Raw genomic sequence first — 23,475 nt, forward strand, 5'->3', positions numbered from 1 at the left:
GGGGATGACCAGCTTTGCCATGAGTTTGACCAAAAAAGAGGTGATAGTTAGCCAGCCAAGAAGGGTCAGAAAACTGCTTTATTAGGAGAGGGTGCACAAGAGAGTGCATGAGGGGTTGTGGGAAAGTGCCAGTGGCAAAGGAATGGTTGCAGAGGTCAGCCGAGACTGGGGCGAGAGAGGCAATGTTGTTCTTGATGGTTCTGGAAGGACAGGGGAGAACCTGTTTAGAGGAGACTTTCATAGAGCAGGCTACTCTAGAGACCTCATCCAGTGCAATGGGAGAGAAGGAGGAGAGTATGGGACGGGCGCAGAGGGGGACCAAGGTAGGCAAGAGAAGAGGGGGGACGGGGTGGGGAGTAGATGACAGTGAGGATGTCCTGAGTTTTGGAGAAGTGGGAGGGCAGTGCAGAGGGCATGGGAGGGAGAAGGAGAGGAGGACACTGCAGTAGGATTGGCAAGTTCCATGCAGATTTTAAAAAGTTCTGCTGTGTTATTGGTGGCCCCAGTGATGCAGGCTTGGACATGAGCCTTCTTCTGGGAGCAGAAACGAGACAATATTGCCTTTGGAGCAGGCGGCAGGCCAGTTGAACTTGAGGCCTGCCATTTCCACTCCGCGTTTTGCACTTGCATTTTAAAGCTGCCATGTCAGAGTCCTACCAAGAGCTGCATTTGGAGGCAGGCTTCATGTGGATCCTCATGACTGGGGCAAGGATGTCCAAGATGTTTGAGATAGAGAGGTGGAGGCTAGCCAGGGCAGAGTCGGAGGGAGAATCAAAGGCATGGGAGGGAGGAGGCATGAAGGTGGCGGGAAATGCAGCAACTGACACCAGAATCATCGGTCGAATGACAGAAGGATAATGGCAGTGTGGGTAGAGGTAGCATCGGGGGGCCAGGGAGCTCAAGATGGGAGGAGATGAGAGAGTGGTCGGACCAGGAGTGAGGAGAAGTTAGAGGGTTGGAGAGAGGGATATCATAAGAGATGAGAGCATCCAGGGTGTCTCTGGCAGAGTGGGTAGGACAAGAGGTAAGAATTGTGAGGGGGAGAGAGTCACAGAGGTCATGAAAGAGTACAGTGGCCAAATCCAGAGAATCAAGATGGATGTGGAAATCCCCAAGGAAGAGAAGTTTAGGGGAGGAGGCCAGGACAGAGGAGAAGAGATCTGCCCATTCCGAGAGTAAACGGAGGGTAGGTCCAGGGCGTCTGTAGATCATAGCGAGAGTGAGTGAGAGGATAGGAGAGACAGACAGCTTGCTGATTAGTCATTCAAAGGAGGAGTAGGATTGAGTGGGAATGATGGAACCCACTCAGGGAAAAACAGTGCCACTCCGTCCCCACACAGAGTGATCCTGGGATTGGATAGGATCTTGTAGCCCTCGGGTAGAAGGGTGTCAAAAGCAGTGACAGAGCTGGCCTTGAACAATGTCTCAGTGAGAGCCAGGACCTCAAGGTCTTCAAGAAGGTGGCAGATGACAGAGCAGTGTTTGACAGCAGAGTGAGAATTGAGGGAAGTATGTGTAGCTGGTCGCCCCTTTAAATGTTTTCTGATGGGGTTAGGGGGTTGGGTACCACCACCACTGAATGGGGGGAAGAGTGGGGAAAGAAGGAAGTGGTGAGATAAGAGGAGGTGGGGGAAATTGAAAAGAGAAGGTAGATGCCTGTCAAGAAGGAGGAGGTTGGGCTGAAAGCCCTGGGGCATGATAGTGCCATTACGATAGACATTGACGATGCACCTGGATGATGCAAAGTGGGTACTTCCTATCAGGTAGCACCACTAATGGGAGAGGAAGAGAAAGGGGAGAAGACAGAGTCCATATGGGACGTCCATAGGTCAGGAGAAGGAACAACAAAGAGAATGTTAGTGACAGTCTGTCTGGAGGTAGCATTGGGATAGGTGTCTGCTATGGTCAGCCTTGGGTTGGAGACAAGGAGCGCCTCCTTAAGTTTCTTCCTTCCAGACTTCGAGAGAGAGGGAGGATAGGCGATGGAGAACAGTTGGAATAGATAGGAGAGATGGGGAGCACCATAGGGACGAGGGTGAGAGGAGGAGGGATCAGCAGGGTTGCGCAGTGGAGGGAGACGGCCAAGGACTGCACAGTGCATGGCAGAGCTCACCAGGCGGCCTAGCAGCAAACCAGAACAGAAAAAACAGCACTAATAACAGGATCACAGTGAGGGCAGCAGAGCAGAGGTAAAAGAAATTAGGATCAGACAGGCGTGGGCACTGGCAGTGCACAGGTGTTTAGCACAGCAAAATAACCAAAATTAAAATAATTTAGCACAGTAAATGTCAGGAGTACTTTCTAATGAAGCGCTAAAACGCAGCAGGAAACAAATCAATGCACAGGTTTAAATGGCACTGCTAGATTCGAGTTTGAAGTGAAGCACTAAAAAGCAGCAGGTTAGGACGCAGCAAGATTCAGGTTATAGAAACAGCTGAAGTAGAGAGGCTTCACGAATCAGAGCAGACAGTCAGGACATAAAGGCAACATATTTTGGCAGTAAGATAGGATAGACAAAGGGGTGTAAGAGAGTAGTGGGGGAGAGATAAAGTTTGAATACAGTGTTAGAAACGGATTGAGGGGCAAAGTTCATCAACACTGTGTAGGGGAGTCCAGGCTTCTGTGTGAAGGTTCAAGTGTGGATCCATAGATGAAAGTAAAGTAGCGCAGCGTGCGAGATCACAATACCAGCATAGAGGTCACAGAGTTATTAGACCTGTCCTGGCAGGAAAGTGTAATGACAACAGCACTGGGTGAGCAACTGTAAACCGGGCGGGTTATGCCAGAACATAACATGGGGAGAGTAAGAGCATGAGAAGTGCAAGTGGCCAGGTTGTTATGGGCGTACCCATGGTGCGGGAAGGTACTCACAGGGCAGTGTGGGTGAAATCCTGGGACATGGCAGGGGGTCCAACATAGGCCCGAAACAGGGCCAGACAGGGGCCTTAGTGGTGGGCCTTTGATGGGTGGGGGGGCCCTTCTCAGCCTGCTGGATCCCCGATTGGCTTTAAGGCCGACCCAGGCAGGCCAATCGCTGCTCATACAAGGCAGGCTGAAGAAGGCACTCAATCGATGAGGGTGGTGTCGGCCATGATGGAGAGTGTAAAGCTACACAAATTAATAGCCCAACTGAGCTGCGCAGATGATGAATGTGGCCCAAGTATATTATTGAGGCACAGCCCTCTGAAGAAAGCCAGCAGAGGCAATGTTGGCTGTTGTGCAGAATCATCGATCATGAGGGACGCAAAAAGTAATTAGCCCAAGCACACTGGGCTTACCAGTAGTCAGGGCGAAATGTCGCTGATGTTAAGCCTCCTGACCATGAGGCTCGTAGTTGCTCAGGATCAGGTGGTGCTGTAGGACGTGGCCTTTACATGTTATGGGGTTTTACTACAAGAAGGCAGTGTTAAAGTAAATCGGCACAGTCCCACCTGGAACCAGATAGTGGAGTTGATGCAAACTACCATCTGGAGTGAGCCAGGATTACCTCAGGATAGCTGGCTTCCTGTGGTGCCTTGGTGAGGCACAAATCCCTCCCCTCCATAACCAACAGTAAAGTCTGCCTGCCGGCTGAGGTACAGCAGCGGCGGTTCATTGGTTCGAGCTGCAAAAATCATTGCTACCCATGAGTCCTTTCAGATACCCAGTGGAGTAACTTAGCTGAAAATGTTGGGGTGGGGCTGGGGGGCATGACCTCTCAATAAAAGGGGTCCCTGATAGATGAGTGAGACAAAATGGTGTGCAAGAAAAGTTCGGTGGGAGGGACAAACCCCCTTGTCCATCCTAAAATGACACCCATTTCATCTTGGCACTAGTTGGTATCTGAGATACCAACTAGTGCCAAGATTAAATAGTTTCCTGTCGGCTGAAAATGCTGATACCTCATTTCTGTCACCCCTCTCACTGCCGACATCCTATCGTCAGCGGTGGGGCTCATTGCAGCTCTAGCCCAGCCAATAGAAATGTGCTGCTGGCAAAACTATCCAACTTCCTGATGAAGGCACCCAAGAGTCCAGAAAGCAGCCACAACGTCTACTTATGCCTAGCCACAGCACTAAGGCTGCTACATTTCACACCCTCGATGACCTCCACCCTCAGTGACCTCCACAACATCAAAGGCAAAGGAGACACCCTAAATAATGGGTTTGTGTTATCCTCTATTTTTGTATGTTACACCTGAAGTAATCTCCAGACTAATCAAACTTGAGTTATTTGCAGATTGGCAATTTGTGGTGTCTGCTATAGGAGTTCATAGTTGAGGAGGGAATTAACACGTTTTTCATCATAGATTGGGTATCAGAATCATTTGTTGCAGGGAGTGAGATCTAGCCTAGACCTCGTCGCCAACCGTGGCAATAAGCGGCAGCCTAGACTCGAAACGTACATTCTGAAGACCGAGAATAATCTCACACTTAGCATTGCACATGGGAAGGAGTTTGCAAGGAAGCGGTACCACATGGAGCACCTGGTATGCTAGATTCTATGAGCTACGATGAAAAGAGTACATACAGGCATCAGTAACGCAAAATATCTCATTAGGGGAGCCCCACAAGTACAGGGGTGATGTGCTGAATGATGTGTTAGCATTATGAGGAGAACTCAGTGAGACATGCCAGGCTCTCATGATCTTTCTGGAAAAGTGACTTTCTACCCTAAACTGCCCAAGTGGATGAGACCACCTCAGGCGCCGTACCAGCACCAGACAGACGCCCCCATCTCTCGTCAGGCATAATCAAGTGTCATATCATATCTTCCCATGTCCATTTGCAATAAAGGTGATGCCTAAACTATGACATGATAACCTCATCTGTCCCCTATAAACCAATGGCTTAATTTCCCTGGTCAACCCAAGGGAGTAGGAGGAAGCGCCAGCGAATGAACTGGTTTGGGGGTTTAGATGCAAACTTCTTTCTTTTCACTAGACATACAACATATTTATTTTTCTTTTTTTTGCTTAGAGAGAGCAGCAAAGCACTTTACATTAGGACGGTGCAAGCGTTGGGCTTGGCATTCTATACTGTAGTGCATTCCTATTATTGGAGGGAGAGAGAGAGATTGTATTCGTCCGGCACATACATATTTGTACATATGACTGGAAACTTGGCTATTAGGAGATGTGACCTTGGATGGCCCTTCTGTGATTCAAATTCCCTGCCCATCTCCCACTGCAGTCTGTAATTGGTACAAGTTGCTTATTAGCGCCGGTTCCCAGTTAATTAAACCCGTTGCAAAGAGGTGACCTGAAGAGCAAGTTGCAAATTAACATAAACAAGAACACATGCAGAAGCAGCAGCGACGTGTCATTCTGCCCCAGGACCCAACCAGGAGAAGCAAAAGGACTGCGCATGGAAAGACTATTTTTTGGAAACCCATCAGGCAATATTCAGTCTTTTAGGGATCAACCTGGCGGAATGAAGATTGACGCACAATGTTCCGGAACAATGCGTCTTTTGACTTTAACTTACTTGCGAAACAAGGCATCCATGTTCACAGCTGTCACGTTGTCCTGTGTTATGCATGATACCCCGAGCGAGTCCTGGTTTTTCCCATTGCATGTGGGCCTACAAATCCCAGCATGCAATGGGGAACATCATGACCAGCTCGAGGAGTTAGGCATGACAAAGGACAATTTAGCAGCTATGCATGTGTATAAAAAAAGTAATGTTTCCACATGTATCTTGTTGCTCGTATTAAGAATCATAATTCTTTGCCAAGACCGAAGCCTTTCTATTATGCGTTATCTTCTTTACCCCTCCAGCAGAGAAGATTTTAGGTCCCGATTCATGGGCGTTTTATAATGGTGCAATCCCATAGGAAAACGTTCACTTGTTTTATGTTTAGCAGTAACAGTTCTGAAGGAAAGTTCTGAAAATGTAAGATCCCAGTGAGTATGGGACACCGTCAGGAGAACCAACCTCGATACCCAGCAGGACATAAAAGCCCCTATGTACATTCCCCTCTCCTTTTATTTGCTGCTCTTTACATCAAATACATACTCCTCATTTCACACAAAACATGATTCCTCATGCTGTGCACAGCACTATACTGGTGTGATTCCAGTGAAATTGTGGGTATTCATTGTCATTTCTGTGCACTGTTGACTGGTTATATAAAATCACAATAGTGCGCGTGCAGTTGGGGACGCACCCTCATTCCGGCTATCAATCTAAACGAATGTGCCGACGTGCAGGGCCGGTGCAAGGATTTTTGGCACCCTAGGCGAAAGGTAATTTTGCCGCCCCCACTGCCAACCCCAATCTTCCCCTACCCGATGTGTCCTCACCACTTCACGTGTGTCCTGCCCACTACATACACATGCTTCAGTGTCTCTATAATGTTTTAGACCTTTTTTATAACAAGGTAAAATTAAATCACTCTCTTACACACACTATGTATAATATACAGGCTCAATTATACACTATGACCAGATCAGGAAGGATTAGCAATACAAATAGGCAGAAGCACGAACAATTCTGATACCAAAAGAATTGAAAATAAGCATGCTTATCTTGGATATATAAGAGAGCAAGGTCTGACCAGTCCGGTTCAGTATTGCTTTGAAAGTAAGCACAGAAAATTGCAAACTACTTGGATATCTTTGTTAACTTTCCAAGAAATGCTAGATAAGGCTTGCAGCTGTGAATTCACGCAGATATAAACAAATTAAACTTTCAAATAGTGTATGTGCCCAAAATAAAGTCTTTTCATTAAGTAGTTTTAGAGTGGCACTTGAGAACAAACGCTGCAACAACTACGTAGGGACAAGTACAAGTACGTAGTACGTGTGTCTCGGGAGAATAGCTCAAGGGCAACACGCTCGCCTTGGAAGCAAGACGATGTGGAGAAACACAGGTTGGATCGCAGGGTCCAACCAATTACAATTGCGTTGTGGGGTCAGTGCTCAAAGTCAGGCCTTCTAGAAGTGCTTATCTATCAGGTTGTTGATGCTAATGAACATTTGTCTGAGTAAATGTGCTGCAAGCACAGCACACTTTGACCTATTCTTAGAGGTTGATCTTACATGAGGCCACCCAACAACCACCTGCATCTCTCTCCTGCTCCTACCTGTGAGGTGTACTTCGCCTGGCCCATGCTCTGCTAGGAAAAGTTTAAGGAGGGTTCTACCCTGACTATTGACTTTCCTGATGCAGGTGCCCTGGTTCGAACCATCTTGTTTTATCAACATTTCGTCCTGCTAGGCCACTGTGCTTTTATTTGAGCCAGACTATGTACTGTGCTGCTCAAAAACATGAGTCAATAGACAATGGCCCTGCTTCCACTGACATGTTAGAGACCCCTAGAAATGTGCGCAGTGTGCTCTGCAGCAGAGCATCCCCTATTTGCCGAAGGACATTATGCAGCCACTTTAATTCAGATTGGTGTACATCGCTTTGTTATTCATAAAACCAGAAGGGGAAAACCCTGCTCTTTGGCTCCTTCTGCTGGCCAGCTTCATAGGCAGCCGATAGTTTGCTGGTGCTTGCACCGGACCTGCGACGTGGCGACACCATGGGAGGTTCTAGGTGGATGCACTTGGCTCCCGCCCTACATTATAGGGACTGCACATTGTTCTGCAGCAGTGGAGACCTCTGCCCTCGCTACATGCCGGCTGCATTGACTTGTTCTCCTATTCCAGAAGATGCTCCTGGCACCATCCACGCCTGTTACCACTCAACAAGTGGGTTGCCCTGCTATCTGCAGGGGGTATTTATGAGTGCATGTGCACAGGACCAGCCGAAGATGAATGGGGGGCCTATTTTAACATGATGATTGGGGACACACCTTGCTTGGAGCTGAAAACATTCTGAGACACCTGAGGGCAGCACACATTAAAATGGAGACAAAGAAATACATGAATAGTTAATAGCCTCCGTTACAAGATGGCCAGCAAGCAGGGGGCTGAAACACTAAACACCCACTGAAAAGCTATAAATCCTTTGTGAGCAAGTGGCTGATGTGGAGGAACCCGTGTTAAAGAGCAACAAGGTAATAACACTTCTGTATACCCAGAGTGAAGTGACATCTGGAAGGGCTCCAGCAAACGCAGGCATGTAAGGCAAGTGCTGCAAAGCACACATTTTAAAGCCCCAGAACAACAGTAATATAAAAATAATATATTGCTGTGTTATGAGACTGGTGACTGGCAACATGAGGGCAGTTGTTGGGTGCCCCTGAGGCTCAAGGCCCCTTTCAAATGAAAAACATTAAAGGCCCTGACGCCATCCTTGCATTTGCTTGTCATCCCACACACTGACGGGAGATGGTTATAGCCGTCCACAATCTGCTCTCGCAAGCTGGGTTCTTTTCTTGTCTTCCTTAAGGGTGATGCCATTCAGTGCCTTCATGTGGCGCACACTGAAAGGGCAGTTAACAAAAGAAGAAGTGCCATTCCTTGCCCTCACATGGGCAGCAGGGTCTGTCGCTCACTGGGCTAATGCTTTCCCCACAGGAATCTGCTTGTCCTCAAGGTTACAGGTTAGAATCCCAGCAGATCTTCTCATCCCTTAATCTATTCAGAACCCGACAAGTAACATTGAAATATGTTGCATTAAATAACTGGTACATGCGTCGTTGCATTCATTCTTTTGTCAGTTTCACAGTGGTCCCCTTCCAGTCTTCAACGTTCGGTTGTTTCCTCCTGTGCCTTAAAGGGACAGTCGCATTGGTTTCTGATTTACGTTTTTCAATGGTAGCCCTACTCTTGCTGCTCGCAGGGAATATTGTCATGAAGTTTGGCAGCTGATACCGGGGTTGGGGGGGAGTTGCAGGAATTTCCTGGTTGGCAGACCTCACCCAAGACTGTCATTCCGCTTGAGTGTATCTTGGAGCAGTGGGAGGGGTAGTCGGTCTGTAAATGATACCTCCATCCGAATAATGGGATTGGTCTGGTTTCTGTTGCCTTTCTGCTGAAATAATATGTGCACAAAACAACGTCTTTCTATCCCTCCTCGTATACCTTTTGAGAATTGCTTATGCTAGCAATTGCGGTAATGCGAGGTGCTTTGTTGCACTGGGGGCTCAGCATCATTTACACCTGTTGTACTTAGAACGTATTCTATTGGCTCAACTTCTGCCCCGCTTCCTCATGAGTTAGCCAATAGCAGGCAAGTGGTCAAGGAGCTGCTTACTTTGATCTTACATGGGGTTATTTACAGCCTCATTACGAGTTAGGTGGTAAGTGGTAAAATTGGCAGTAACTGAGTTACCGCCAATTTTACCACTACGCCAAATTATGAGGTTGGGTTTTGAGTGCAGGATTTCCCTCCAGCAAAACCGGGGAGGAAAATCTTCCCACTCAATGCCATAAATTCGTCAGAATTGGCGGAATTACTGCAGCGATAATTCTGACGTGGTAATTTTGCAAAAAAAAGCCCCATTGGGTCCAATGGACCCAAAATAAATGGGGAATTACACTGCCACCACCACTTGTAATCAGGAAGAAATTCCGCCTGACCAAGTGGCGGTAATGGTAATTCCTTAGGACAATTTTTTTGTGGATTTACCACTGAATTTCCGCTTAATTTGTAATGAGGCCCTGAGAGTCTTTCTATTAATTCCATCTCATCTGTATTACATAGTGGGGAAATACTTTAGAGCCAGATCCAACATTGTTTCGTTAATACTTAGGGTTGCCTTGAGACAATTGTGAGTGGGGGTTTACATTCTATGAAAGACACAGTGGTGAGTATTATCCCTCCCAGGTTTCTAACAACTGCTTTGTGCCTTGGAAGATGCAGAGGATTCAGGACCCTGGTCACAAAGAATACCCACATTCCCCATCCCCAGGTTGGCGTTTTCCTAAAACATGCAACTCGGGACTTTGGGAATACAACATCTACTAGGAAACATTGCTTCAATCCTGCTCCTCTCACCAGAATCTCACAGGGGTGTTTTTCCACTCCCAGACGGAATTGCCCTATTTCGGTCATTGCAATGCTTTCTAAGACTCTGGCGTTCGTTCTCACAAAGAATTTGGTTTACACGCCATTAATATATCCTGTCTCTATGATGCCTTACGAGAGAAGGCGAAGGCTTGGGGATGCGAAAGAAATAAAATGCTATTGTTTTTATAGTAATGACGTCTACATGCATAGACCTCTGCATGTACTGTAGACGTGGACGTACACAGAGTCGCGGGTACTGTCACTACAACCTTAATAATTTGGATCCCGCTACCTCTGGTTATAGCTATAGTGACATGGTTAAAGTATATAGACGCTCAATTAGTTCGCATTAAAACCCCTTTTTTGTCTTTAGTTTGTAAAGGACCAAATCAAGACATAACTTTCAAAGATGGTTGATAATGCTACCTGCCCTCTGTTTCCTTCAGGGGCATTTACAAAAGATCGGAACTGACCAATTGCCTCAGACTTTCTATAGAGGATTTCACTTCCAAAAACCAGATCTTCATCACAGCAACTGTGAACACTGTTAAGGTTACTTACCCGGTGGCAAAATGGGGTTGGGGGGAGTTTCTATGGGTTCATGCATTTTAACATGATGAACTTGGTCAGCTCTATGGCAATAGCGGTGGACAGGTTCCAAGGTCTGTTCAATGTACGCTACCCTTCCAGATGCTTATAATGAAAAGGGATCCCCTTTTGGATTTCAGCTTGGGGATAGGGGCATACACCCATTCAATTGTACATCATTCTGGATTAATGATTTCCCTTGTCTGGAGAAGGGTGCTGTGATTCCTGTCCGACTTTGCAAACCATTTTTAGTGTCATGCATCAATGACTTCCTTAAACGAAAACGTTTCTCCACAGGATGTTGTTTCTTTCTATCATTTACTGTGATGGTTAGATATGATGGTGTCCAGGTCTCCCAGCAAGACCTGCTGGTCAAAAGTCTTTCACTGTGGTGCAGGGTCTTCAAATACAGTTTATGGCCAAATTTCCATTGAAACCGTTGTGATTGTCTAGACTAAGACTTTATATTTTTCATTTAAGAAGCAACACGAGCAAGTGGAGGCCTAAGGAATATATATATGATTGTTGCTCTTGCTTGATGGAGTGTTGTGAAGATATGATGCATTTTTGGCATGATTCTGGCAATCTGAGGAGACGGTTGGTCCTAATACTTAGCTCTGTGGGCCACAGGAACTGCAGTTCGGCTTTCGCTTCCCGAATGATTTCAGACTCCGAGCACCACGCGCTTGGATTGATAATCTTTGCTAGTTTGGATCTGCACCTTAGAAACTGCTTAAGAAGCTCCTTGATAGTTATTTCTTAATGTATCCGACAAACGTTTAAGGGGATTGTTGAATGGTTCGACAAACGTTTAAGGAGATTGTTGAATGGTTCGACAAACGTTTAAGGGGATTGTTGAATGGTTCGACAAACGTTTAAATATATTTATAAATTGTATAGTGATGCTCTATGGAAAATGGTTTGTAGTTTTATGGATTATTCAAAATAAGCCTTTACGGTCTACCTTGCGATAGATTCCAAGGCGCTTCCTGGCAGGTCTCTTGCAAGAGCTATATTAAAGAGTGCTGTCTTTTCCCTTTAGGAACTTTACTCAGTTTCCTGTAAGAGGAATAATAATACGCTGTGTTCTATTTACGTGCCTTGCTGGGGATCATGCAAATAAAGTTTGTAGCATGTTTTGTACCTTCCCTCCACCCTGTTTTGTTTTGTTTTTTTAGTCAACGAAGGATGATGAGCTAGGATTACACTTGGGAGGCTTCGTTCTCGTTTAGTTCTGAGCACTAAAGATGAGGAGAGGGACTGATTACAGGGGGTTTTGTGACTTGCTGCTTGTGATGATTTCTCCTGGGGTCCTGACCCAGGCTCACTGGGCACCTGGGTTCCATGTCCCACCTTCAGAACTGTAAATGCTGCACATAAAAAGTTTCAAAGTGTTTATTTTTCTTTGTTGCTGGGTGAGTAAAGAAGACTATCGCCCTTCTTGATACCTTCGGGAAATTATTTGCCTAGCTTTTACTATGGCATTTGCACCAATTGGCCACGCGAACAGGCAGACTGGACCCCAGACAAACGTAGTTTGTTAAAGGGGTGGAACCCCCCTCAATTTGATTATCTTGAACTCATTAAAAGCCAGAGGGTTAACTAGCAGGTCAATGCTGTACATTGCATTTATAGCTCTCGAACAAGCTTTTGACAGCATAAACAGGGAGAAGCTCTGGGCTAAGCTAAATTTGTGGCACTATCCCACCGACCTACTTGCGTCCACCAGGCAGCTATACACTGATACAGTTATCCAGGTGAGATTATCAAGTGTTGGGGCTCTCTCAGAGGAAATTCGGACATATAGAGGGCTAAAACAAGGATACCCACTGGCCCAAATCGTGTTTAACCTATATATATCAGATATGTCAACTAGCCAGACAAATGCGAGATCATTCCCTCCCAAAATGTACAGACGTGAGGTCCCTTGGATCATGTACGCGGATGATCTGGTCATTATTGACCAGACTCCGATCGGATTGCAGAGATCCTTGAATCACCTATTCGATTATCTTAAAAACAATGATCTTCACATTAATACTAAAAAGACAAAAGTCATGGTCTGGTCCCGGGAGAAAAGAAAGGAAGCTCTCAAATGTAGATGGGTGATTGGGAATGAAACCATAGAATATGTCAAGGAAATGACATATCTGTGTGTTCCCCTTAACTTGAGCACTATAGGCAGGGTCGGACTGGGACAAGAAATAGTCCCGGTCACCCAAAAAAAAGTGGCCCACCCCTCGCTTCAAAAAAGTGGCCCACCCCTCGCCTCACAACCCTTGACCACTGATGACATCACCGGAAGTGATGTCATTTGACCCCAACCCAAAGTGACATCCCGGGAAGTGATCAAAAATGACTTTTCACCCCTTGACAAAACAGGAAGTGGCATCAAACAGCATTGGACCCTAAGTACACCAAATTACTGTGAATCCAAGCAGACGTCCAAGGCCAAATGATAATATGTTATTGTATAGCACTTACGCTTAAGCTCTTTTTTATAGAACATTCATGCATACAATATCACCCAAACTGTGTTGGTACTCATTTATCCACCTAAGAAGGATCAAAGGCTTTTAAAAAAAACCAAAATGTGAAAAAAAAAAAAAAAATTTCCCCCAATTATTTTTTCTTCCAAACCGGCCCAGGTATGGCCAGAAACCGGCCCCCACCCACTCCGAGGGGCCAATCCGACCCGGACAATAGAAATGCATTGGATGACCACCTTAAAAATGAAATGCAAAAGACTAACATCTCAGGCCCTCATAATAAAAAGGAGATATGGGCGGAGACTGCCATGACTCTCCCCAGGCATTTCTGGGAGGCACTAGAGGGCCAGTACTGGAAGTAGGTTTGAAATCTCCTGAAATCACTCCCAACGGTAGCCATCAGGTATGAATTGGGGTTACGATCAATTACCTCACTTACAGGATGGAGGTCCTTGGCGCTCTTCAGGAAAAGTATTGAAACTGAAGCGCCCATCTCTTTTAAGATCATGAATAATGAGGGAGGAAAAAAAATGGTTGATAGAGTACTAGATACTTGGAGAAAGAACTGTGAAGCAGTACTGAAATCTTTTGGCCAGTCTAGATCTACCCTATTGGAAACCCCTGATAAGGTTAAAACAAGGATCAGGGAACAGGACTGGATCAAAACACATGAGAAAAGGTCGACATATACATTCTCCTCGAACATGCTCTGAGAACAGAGGTCTTTTAATCAACTTCCAGCATACCTCAAGAAATTCCCCTCACCTCATCTTCATGCAGCTAAGGCTAAACGTATTACCAACGCGCAAAGTCTTGGGCGCTAGAAGACAAATAGATGGTAAGGACAGGTTTTGTAGATTTTTTTGTGATCTCTAGAAGATTGAGACTGTCAAGCATTTCATAATAGAATGTTTAGGATTATCAAGTCTTAGAGTGTTGCATATGAAAGATGTTATGTTGGGCTGGAAATCGATATCGCTGGAGAATTGGTGGGAGATGTTTATAATTGGAGGGGAAAGAGTTTCGACAATGTTGGCTGTATTGAAATTCGTAAAGCCAGCTCGGCAATTGGAATTGGGTGTTGTCTGATGAAGTTTTACATGCCTAACTGGATCACAAAACTAGTGCAATGTGGGAAGTAAGGAGACGGATTGGTCATCATGATTTCCTTGTTTATGTTTTTTTATTCCGGGTGGGATGAACTCCTGTGATGAATTGATGTGATGATATAATGTGATGAATTTTTTTTTTTTTTTAAAGTTTGTATAAACCAAATTAAAAAAATAAAACAAAGATAATAATTTCTCTTTGCCTCTGTATCTTTAATAGATCGTGAGGAGGGTTAGCCATTAGTCTTGTTGGAAACCTCCTCTAATCAGACATATTTTCCTTTCAATGACTTTGCAAATTAAACAGAAATTAACACATACACACATCCTCAATAGATAGTGGGAAACATAGAAAAAGCCTGCAACCTCCTGCAACTGATTCAGCGAGCGAGGGAGGAAGCAGGAGAGGCACCTTCGATCGAGCCGCGCACCAGAGCACGGGTGTGGAGAGGTTAAAACCCTGCAGTCGCTGTAGATTTTCGGCCCTTGCAATCAGGGCTGTTGAGGTGTTGCGCGGATGGCGGATGCGTTTGGAAGTGGCGGGTAGTTGGCGGAGCTGAGGGCGGGGTGTGAGTTGGTGGGGGGCGTTTGTTTGCGGTAGGGTAGCTGTTGGTGTGGATTGGTGGGGTGTGGTTGTTTGCGGTTGGGTGGCTGGTGGTGTGGAATTGGGGGTGGTGGTTGTCCGTGGTTGGGTGGCTGGAGGTTCGTGTGGAAGTGTGGGTGTTTCTCGGGTTGGTCGCGGTGGGTGGGCGGCAGCGCGCGGTGCCTCGCCTGAAGCGCATGTGTAGGCGTACGGGCTGGGGTCTCGCGGGTCTGCGTGCCGGTCTCCGGGCTCGCTGGGTGGTGTGAGTTTGGGGTGTTGTGACTGTTGGTGTGGATTGGTGGGGTGTGGTTGTTTGCGGTAGGGTGGCTGGTGGTGTTGAATTGGGGGTAGTGGTTGTTTGTGGTTTGGTGGCAGGTGGTTTGTGTGGAAGTGTGGGTGTCGCTCGGGTTGGTCGCGGTGGGTGGGCGGCGGCGCGCGGTGCCTCGCCTGAAGCGCATGTGTAGGCGTACGGGCCAGGGTCTCGCGGGTCTGCGCGCCAGTCTCCGGGGCTCGCTGGGTGGTGTTTTGAATGGTGGGGGGTGTGTGTTTGCGGTGGGGTGGCTGGTGGTGTTGGATTGGGGGGTGTGGTTGTTTGTGGTTGGGTAGCTGGTGCTTTGTGTGGAAGTGTGGCCTGTATGTTGATTGGTGGGGTTGGTGCACATCATCCTTTAGGATGGGGAAGCGCCTGGGTGGGTCCGCCCACGCATTCGATAATTAAGAAGAAGGCCCTTGCAATCCCTACGCCAGCCTCCTTAAAGCAACATGTACTGCAGAGAGAGCCTGGGGCTGGCAAGGTAGTCCAGAGACCAAGCAGGGCCAGTGATGAACTAGCAAGGCAACAGCTGGGGTGTGTGACTCTCCCTATAGCCTGCCAGCGAGCGAGGCGTTGGAAGAAGTCGCTGACCTCTTGGCTGGCGCAGGAGATAACAAACGTTACTGTAACAGTGGTGGTTGGGAGGAACACAATAGCACATTGAAAGAAGCAGGGTGACGGGTACATTTCCCAGCTGCGGCTGGGAAGGGCAGTCTGAGCCTAGCGGCAGTTGGACAAATAAGCATTTCTAGTGAAGTCTTGAATTCTATAACCTAAGCCACGTAGTCAAAATAAATGCCATTGTTTCAGAGCCATAGAATAGTCCTTCCAAATAAATATGCGCGCAATTCTCTGGGAGGCGTCCAGAGCAAAAATAAAGGCGCCAACATTGTGTTCCAAATAAAAGGAAACGTTTAGGGCTTGCATAATTAAAATAACCGAACCAGGGCTAAAACAGTTTTTGAACCAAAGAATTTTGACATCTTTGAAAAAATGTCTTTCTTTCAAACAGACCTTTTGCCAAATGGGGGTGGGGTGGAGAGACTCGCTGTTTGCATTTAAAAAAGCAGCACTGCCCTGGGAGTAGGATGGTAGAACGGCACGCGGGGGCATCCAGCTTGGCACTGCTTTGCACCGTTACAAGTTATCTTATCATGGGAGCCAGGCCAAGTGTTTTAGGCACACGGCGCGCCTCGTCGCCAGCAGCGATTCTAACAGCATTCACTGGCCTTGCCCCACTAAAAGCACTAGTAAAGGGCTGCACGAGAGCGGAAGTGCCGTAGACTGAGAACCAAACAGGGTCCTGGTTCCTTTCCGGCGCGAAGGTAAGAAATCATTCAGCTTCCCAGGCGGGAGTGATTTATTTAATCACCTGAAAATTCAGTGCAAGCATTTTCCCCATCAGTGGCATGCTGAGCAGGCAAGTGGGCAGGAGTGGCAAGCTGCCTCCCCTACCCCCCACACAGACCCTTTTGAGTGCCTGGCCAGGACTTTTTGTCACTGGGACACCTCTCCTGTTCGCACCTTAATGAGGGTGCCCAGTGGGAAAGGTGTCCTGCTGGGAGGTCAATGTGTGCTGAGCAATTCCTATGGTGCCCAGCAATTGTCCTGTCCAAACAGGAGAGGTGCCCCACTGCCAGGACAATGTCCGGGCTAATGTGAGCCATTAGGCACTGATGGGAGGGTGGGGGGCTATTAGCAGGGACTTTTGTCCCTTTAGAAATGGGAATGGGAGGGAGTGATCAGAACTGAGAAGGGTGCATAATGTTGCCTGCTTTATGAAATCATGACTATGGCTTTAAAACCCAAGGGGGATGTGTTAGGCTCACATTAATCCGCATGATGTGATTGTGACTTTGCATGAAGGATGGGGAGATTTTCCTCTGATTTGTTTCTTTTAAAATAAAACTAAAGCCATCCTCTTATTGCTCAATATATTCCTATAATGATGAAAATAGTGATGTATACAGTGTAAGTTAATTATGAAAGGGTACTTTCGTATGTAATGTGCTTTGCTTTCAAGACATTGCTTTAAATACAGCATTATTTAAGCACATGAAATGCAAAGGGAAACCTTAATAAATGTATCAACTAAACCAAAGTGCCTGATGCTGGGCAGCCCATTTAATCACATGGTCTTATTTGCAGCTCTGTGATTCACTTCAGAGCTTTCCCGTTGGGCACCCTCATTGAGGTGCCGAACGGGCAGGGGTGTCTCAGTGACCAAAGGTCCCGACTAGGCACTCAAAAGTGTCTGTGAGGGGGCAGTTTGCCCCTTACCCGCTCGGTACACCACTGGCTGGGAAAGTGGTTGCACTGAATTTTCGGGCCCAGGTACCTGCTCACCGTACCTCCCTCTTCCACTGCCTCTGGGCCACCACCTGCACAGGGATCTGTATCTGTACCCATACAGTCCCCCTCCCACCTTTCTTCCGCACTTATCAAATATGCCCTCTCTGACTAATCATGCACTTGCCAGTGCTGGCCGCACTACCACTTTTTCATTGCCCATATTTATTTATTTATTTCACTTATTGTTTATTATTTTCTCTCCTCTGTTCTGCACTTTCCACTTATCCCCCTTACACACACTTTCCCCCTTTTTCCCTTTTCCATGCACTTGTGCTTTCTTAATGTCACTGGGCCTAGTAAAATCATTGTCTATGTTCTCCCTGGTTTCCCTCCCTTTGCTTGCTCGCGCTCTGAAACACGTGTGTACGAGCGCAATATAAATAAAATATCATATCATGTTAATATATCATGGTATTTAAAAAAAAATGCCTCACTATAGAGTTGCTCCATAAATAACAATACTGCAATGTAGGTATTTTGCACCACAAACTGATCTGCCACTTGGCCTACTCATGGCTACTTATTCTAAAGTCACTTCCAAAGACTGATGATGCTCCTTGCAATGTCCTTTTCTGTGAAGTCACTTCTGTTGGTGCAATTCATATGCAAAATAAGAGGTGTGCATGTATTTTGCCCCAGAGCGCCTGGACAGAGCTCTAATAGATGAGTTTCCTGCATCTGTAATAATCCTGCACTTTTATTTATTTTTTGTGTTAAAATGCCATCTACCACTAATGTTACAAAAAAAGTAGATTGGGGCAGGGGTGGGCGGTTTCTGGGCGTGAATGAGACCGTATGGAATTGCGTGCACTACATTTGGGAGGAAAGTAGCATGGCCCTCATTAGGACCCTGGCGGTAAGGGGTTTAAGCTAGCGTTAGCTGCGCCGACCCCTTACCGCCAATCCCGAGTTCCCAGAGCGCCATGGTCATTTTTCCGCCCGCTTTTTGCGGGCGTAAAAATCCATGGCGCTATGGGACCTTGGTGTTAATTACGCCACCGTAATTTACGGTGGCGTAATTAACTCCTTCCCCACTCCCATTATACCCTATGGGGCCGAAATGGGAATGGGGAAGGGTAAATGGGTCAATGGGGACTTACCGCCCCGCCGACCTCGGAATGGGGCGGTAAGTCCACCATCCGCCATGGCGTAAACGGACTTTACGCCATGGCGGAAAAGTCCGCCGATGGCGGAAAAAATCCGCCAGGGTCGTAATGAGGGCCCATGACTTTTTTCGTGGCTTGTCTCCCCACTCTTGCAATGCTGGATACTCCCCTGCTACCAGTGCAGTGCCCCGAGAGACCATGACAGTGAAAAAGAGCACAATTAACAATGCCATCCATGTCAGCTGCCAGTCTAAACAGACCCACAAGCACTACCCTACCGCCATTCACCCGCAGGAAAAGGAGCCCTAAACAATACTGTGTACCTCTCACTCCCTGAGTCAACGGCCAGCACTGTATGCATGGCAATATGACAACTACCACGAGGCACGTGGCGCTGTAGGCCAATCAGAAATTCAGCTGTGTTTATCACAGGCCTTGGACTAGTCGAGAAATGTACCACCTCAAAACCTCACAACACCCCCACATCCTCTGATGGGAATAGTGGTATCTCTAGAAATCAATCATGAATATTAGAGCCAGTCAGATAGCACAGCGAGCTGAGCACTCGTTCTGGCATCTGTGCTGATACAGGTTTGAATCCCGGCAGGGCAAACCCAGCTTTTATTCCTTCCGAGGTGGATCCATGGAGTACCATGCAGTGGGATAATGATATCAACTGTTATTTCAGCGCTTAGATGCCTGCGGGTTCATAGTGCTATATGAAAACTATATACAAAGAGGGGACCATGTTCATTTCTTGTGTAGCTTCTTGGCACTTTCAATGACATCTTCGCTGAGGGGATCCACGGATGAAAATAAAGGTCTCTGAAACAGGTAATTCCTAAATTTAGTGGGATTTTGTTCCACAGGCTGGCACAAAGGAGGGGTACAGCTGTACCGGGAGAGAGGCGGGTGGGCGGGTGGCGCGAGGGGCGACATGATGGCTTACGTGCTGAGGAGGGAATAGAAGCTTTGAGTTTGTGGTGGGAAGTCTGAGGTTGAGGAAGACATCTGTGGGTATTATGTATTCAGCTTAGCTGCTTATAGGGTGAGTAGAATCCGCTGTGTGTCCTGGCACCAGGGGTTACAGGTCACAAAGACAGTGGGAGTATTGAAAGGGATGCTGATTTACTCTGAACTGCTGGTAGCTGGTTGGGGCCGATTTTTAAAAACTGCTGTTTACAGGATGCAACGAACCCCAGTAGGGTTTGCACGCAGGTGAGAGGGGATCCCTGATTAATGGAGAGTGCATGTGAAGGGGGGGGGCTGGACCACGAGCACCGGTACTTTATAGACCAGCTCTTCTTGACTTGCACATTAAGTGCTTGGAACCAGCCAGACAACTAAATAGGCAGTGGTCACCCACAATGACCTGGTTGCGGGGTTGGAGAAAGCCCTTCCTGTTTCATGGGTGCATGTGGCATGCCTTAAGAACGTTCTTCACTGGCAGTGCATTTTTCACATTGCCGCCCTTATTTAAGCAGTGGAAATTTTAAAATGCAATTGAAACGCTCATGCTGTACATGATCATTTGCATTCTGGGCGCAACAACACAGGCAGGGGCACACCGGAGCCCAATGCATTGCACCCGGTGCTGCACCTGTGTGCATGAAGGGAAGGAAGAGGTTGCATTTCACATTCTGGATCACTTCCTGGACATTTCTCCATTGGTACTTTTATTCCACCCTTCTTTTAATAGTGTAAGACATACCTTTGGTGTCAATTTACTGATTAACGCAAGATAGCCAAGCATTCGTGTTTGTCTTTTTAATGCTTATAGGTTCAAATTGACAAGCTTTGTTTTTTACCCTGCAGAATGTGTTCGTCTATTGGCTAAACCCGCTTTCCATTCTTGTCCCCTCCAGCCCTCCTGCCCCCAAAACTCTTCTTTCAATCCACAGACTAAGGGCCGGTGACACCCTGGCGAGGTCACAACACGCCTCCTCTCAGGTAAGGCTCAGGTGCTGTAAGACCACTGTGGTGGTGCTGTAAAATCACCATGGTGGTGCTGTAAGACCACTGTGGTGGTGCTGTAAAACCACCATGGTGGTGCTGTAAGACCACTATGGTGGTGCTGTAAGACCACTGTGGTGGTGCTGTAGAACCACTATGGTGGTGCTGTAAGACCACTATGGTGGTGCTGTAGAACCACTGTGGTGGTGCCGTAAAACCACTATGGTGGTGCTGTAGACCACTGTGGTGGTGCTGTAAGACCACTATGGTGGTGCTGTGCGCAGCTGAACCATTGGATAACAGAAGATCTCATGATATGTCGCTGCACCTGGCTTGTGACAGGCCAGATCAGATTTGGGAGAGAACCCTGTGCGTAACAGAACTTCTGTCTTTGCAAACAAGGGATGTGACGCACATACCCGGCACTCACCACAGAAGCAGGCTTTGCATGGGTGCAAAACTGCATATGTAAACAGGCAAATGCAGTTTTGAATTATGGAAATGGGCCCAGGCGCACACTGCAGTCAATGGACCCTTACTTGCAGGTATTAAGCATTCCGCGTGTAGGGTCTTTTGATGGGAGACCTATGGACACCCTTACAAGTACGACACACTTGTAGAGTGTAGACTACTTCAGAGATATGAGCCTCAAGTCGCTGTTTTGTGTGCAAGCTGTGCTTTCATCGCTTAGGCTGATTGGCGCGTGACTAGAGCCATGGTTGACAGCAAAACAGAACTTCTTGAAAGTGATTATGAGTCAGAACCAGGGGTCACTTGAAGACCTTACTTCTTCCTCTTTGCTAATGAGTTGGCGGGAAGAAAGTTGAAGGACTTGCACTGGCTAAACATGCACAATGCCTAGGTCAGTGTGCAAACATGTGGGGGATACTGGAGGAGTATGCTTAACTGCTCGGTAAACAGTACAGTGTTGCAGTCTTTGGAGGCTTGCAGTACATTTGTGTGGGTGGCCCATGTACAGGAGGTTTCAATAGTCGAATTGAGCATGTAGCAGGGAGCCAAACAGTGATGTTCTCTCACTGTCTTTAAGGAAGTGGGCCCTGTTTGTCAGGGTTACAAGCTAAACTGGAGGATATGTGACATGACTAGTCCACAATTCTTTTTTTTTCTAAAGTGAGATCGGCATCAAATCTGAAACCTTAATTTGCACAGGTAACTGGATAAAACTTCAGATGAGAGCGGCACGCTTTGGGGGTCATTCCGGGTTTGCAGGTAGCTATGTTGCTATTAGCGCCATGGCTACCTCCAAACCCAGGTCCGGGTCCGGTGTCACTGAATGGGGTCTTACCGGGTCATTCCAACCTTGGAGGACCCGGTAAGTCCCCATTCAGTAAACCATTCCCCATTCCCATTGAGCCCCCATAGGGCTCAATAGCTGATAGCGGGCCCGTTATTTGCTCCCTGGCCCCTTAATGGGTCCCACTAAGAACGGCTGGTCAGACCAGCCATTCCTGGTGGGACCCGCAAAGGGACCTCAGAATATGGTGGCAGGGGGTTAACGGCACCGGCATCCTACCGGTGCCGTTAAGCCCATACCCCCATACTCGTAATGACCCCCTTTGACTCAGGAAAAAGTGCAAGTGTTGTTGAAAGCTGGCCTGATGATTAAGTAGACACAGAAAGTGATTTAGTAAAATAACTGATTAGTGGTAAATGAGGAGATGAAGACCTGGTCCACATACATTTGACAGGTTAAAAAAAGAATTGTAAAGAGGGAGGGAAGGGCAAGTGCACGGATGGACGTTGGGTTTGCCTGGAAATCAGACCTGAACTGAAGCAATGACAGCAGTACTTTTGACTATTAGAGCAGTGAAGGCTGTTTACCATCAAGAATGGCCCACTGGCCGTCAATTTCAGTGTGCTTCAGGTAGGAGTCCTCTATGGTTGGGTCGTAGTCGGGCACAAAAATCTTCTGGAAAAACTGAATGGTAAGGGCGCTCTTTCCAACACCTCCATCGCCAACCACCACCAGCTTGTACGTCGGGAGGTTCTCGCTCAGTACAGCACTTGTCGCCATGTTTGTGATATTTGCGCCTTGGTAGGGAGAGAGAAAACAAAGGGACACTGTTACCACATGCTTACCATAAGTGTGTTTAGAATTAGAAGCAGTCACCTTCACAGCGAACAAATAATACATCAAATCTGGTCTTTACCCAACAAGTGGTTAAAAAGCTCTGTGCTTTGAGTGTCAGATGCAGAGAGGTATGTAACGTATAGGTCCAGGTTCAAATCTTGGCTTGGCCAACCCAGTCATCCTTCCACAGTTAGTAAAATAAGTACCATTGTGTTGGGTTACGATAACAGTGACTACTCAACACTGTGCCGAAGCACTTTGAGAGAATGCCCTTTGTGGTAGGCACTATGAAGATGGCAGGTTTATAGAATTGTAGTTGAATAAATAGCAACAGTGACACATATTTCACCCACGGACTCCGAGTTCCATCTGATGTACAGCAAGAGTGAACCTCAATTGGTCTTTGATGCTCCTGGGAACCCTGAGGTGAAAAGCATGCTTGCTGGTGGATGTCCATCGTCGATGGAGTGGGACTCATTTCCACTTCCATTCAGTCTAACTCATTTTAATGGGTGGCATCGTATAGTTACATTGAAACCCACTAATTTCTACACAGGTGGCCTCATACGCGTCCAAGAAGACTCGCCTATTTGAACGGGTGGCCTCATACGCTTCCATTGACCCCCACTGACTCCTTCATAGGTTGGCTCCTGCACGCTCATGGGGATTCGGTCTCACACATCCTTTGACACCCACTCATTCCTGCAAAGGTGGCCTCATACGCGCCCATGAAGACTCGCCTATTTGAACGGGTGGCCTCACAAACTTCCATTGAACCCTACTGGCTCCTTCATAGGTTGGCTCCTGCACGCTCATGGGGATTCGGTCTCACACATCCATTGACACCCACTCATTCCTGCACAGGTGGTTACATACACTTCAGGACAGAGGTGAATTGCTTGAGCAGTAGAGGTGTTTTGATAGTGGTATGGCAGTGCATTATGCAGGTCATGTGCCATGTTTTTACCCATGCATCCAAGCTCTACAATAAAACTGTGCAGTACTG

General features: G+C 47.1%; 1 protein-coding gene across 5 annotated transcripts in view; it reads right to left on the reverse strand.

The window, feature by feature from the left end:
- MRAS (muscle RAS oncogene homolog) overlaps positions 1-23,475 on the reverse strand; it is a 174,267-nt gene that overhangs the window by 39,006 nt on the left and 111,786 nt on the right. For all 5 annotated transcript variants that reach the window (XM_069616762.1, XM_069616761.1, XM_069616760.1 and 2 more), the window contains one exon: positions 22,220-22,429. In XM_069616762.1, coding sequence (XP_069472863.1) covers positions 22,220-22,412 — 193 coding nt within the window. In that variant the 5' untranslated portion in view covers positions 22,413-22,429. The remainder of the gene's footprint in view (positions 1-22,219; positions 22,430-23,475) is intronic.

This window comes from Ambystoma mexicanum, chromosome 9 (assembly GCF_040938575.1).
Source record: "Ambystoma mexicanum isolate Mex_15411 chromosome 9, UKY_AmexF1_1, whole genome shotgun sequence".
Taxonomy (NCBI): Eukaryota; Metazoa; Chordata; class Amphibia; order Caudata; family Ambystomatidae; genus Ambystoma; species Ambystoma mexicanum.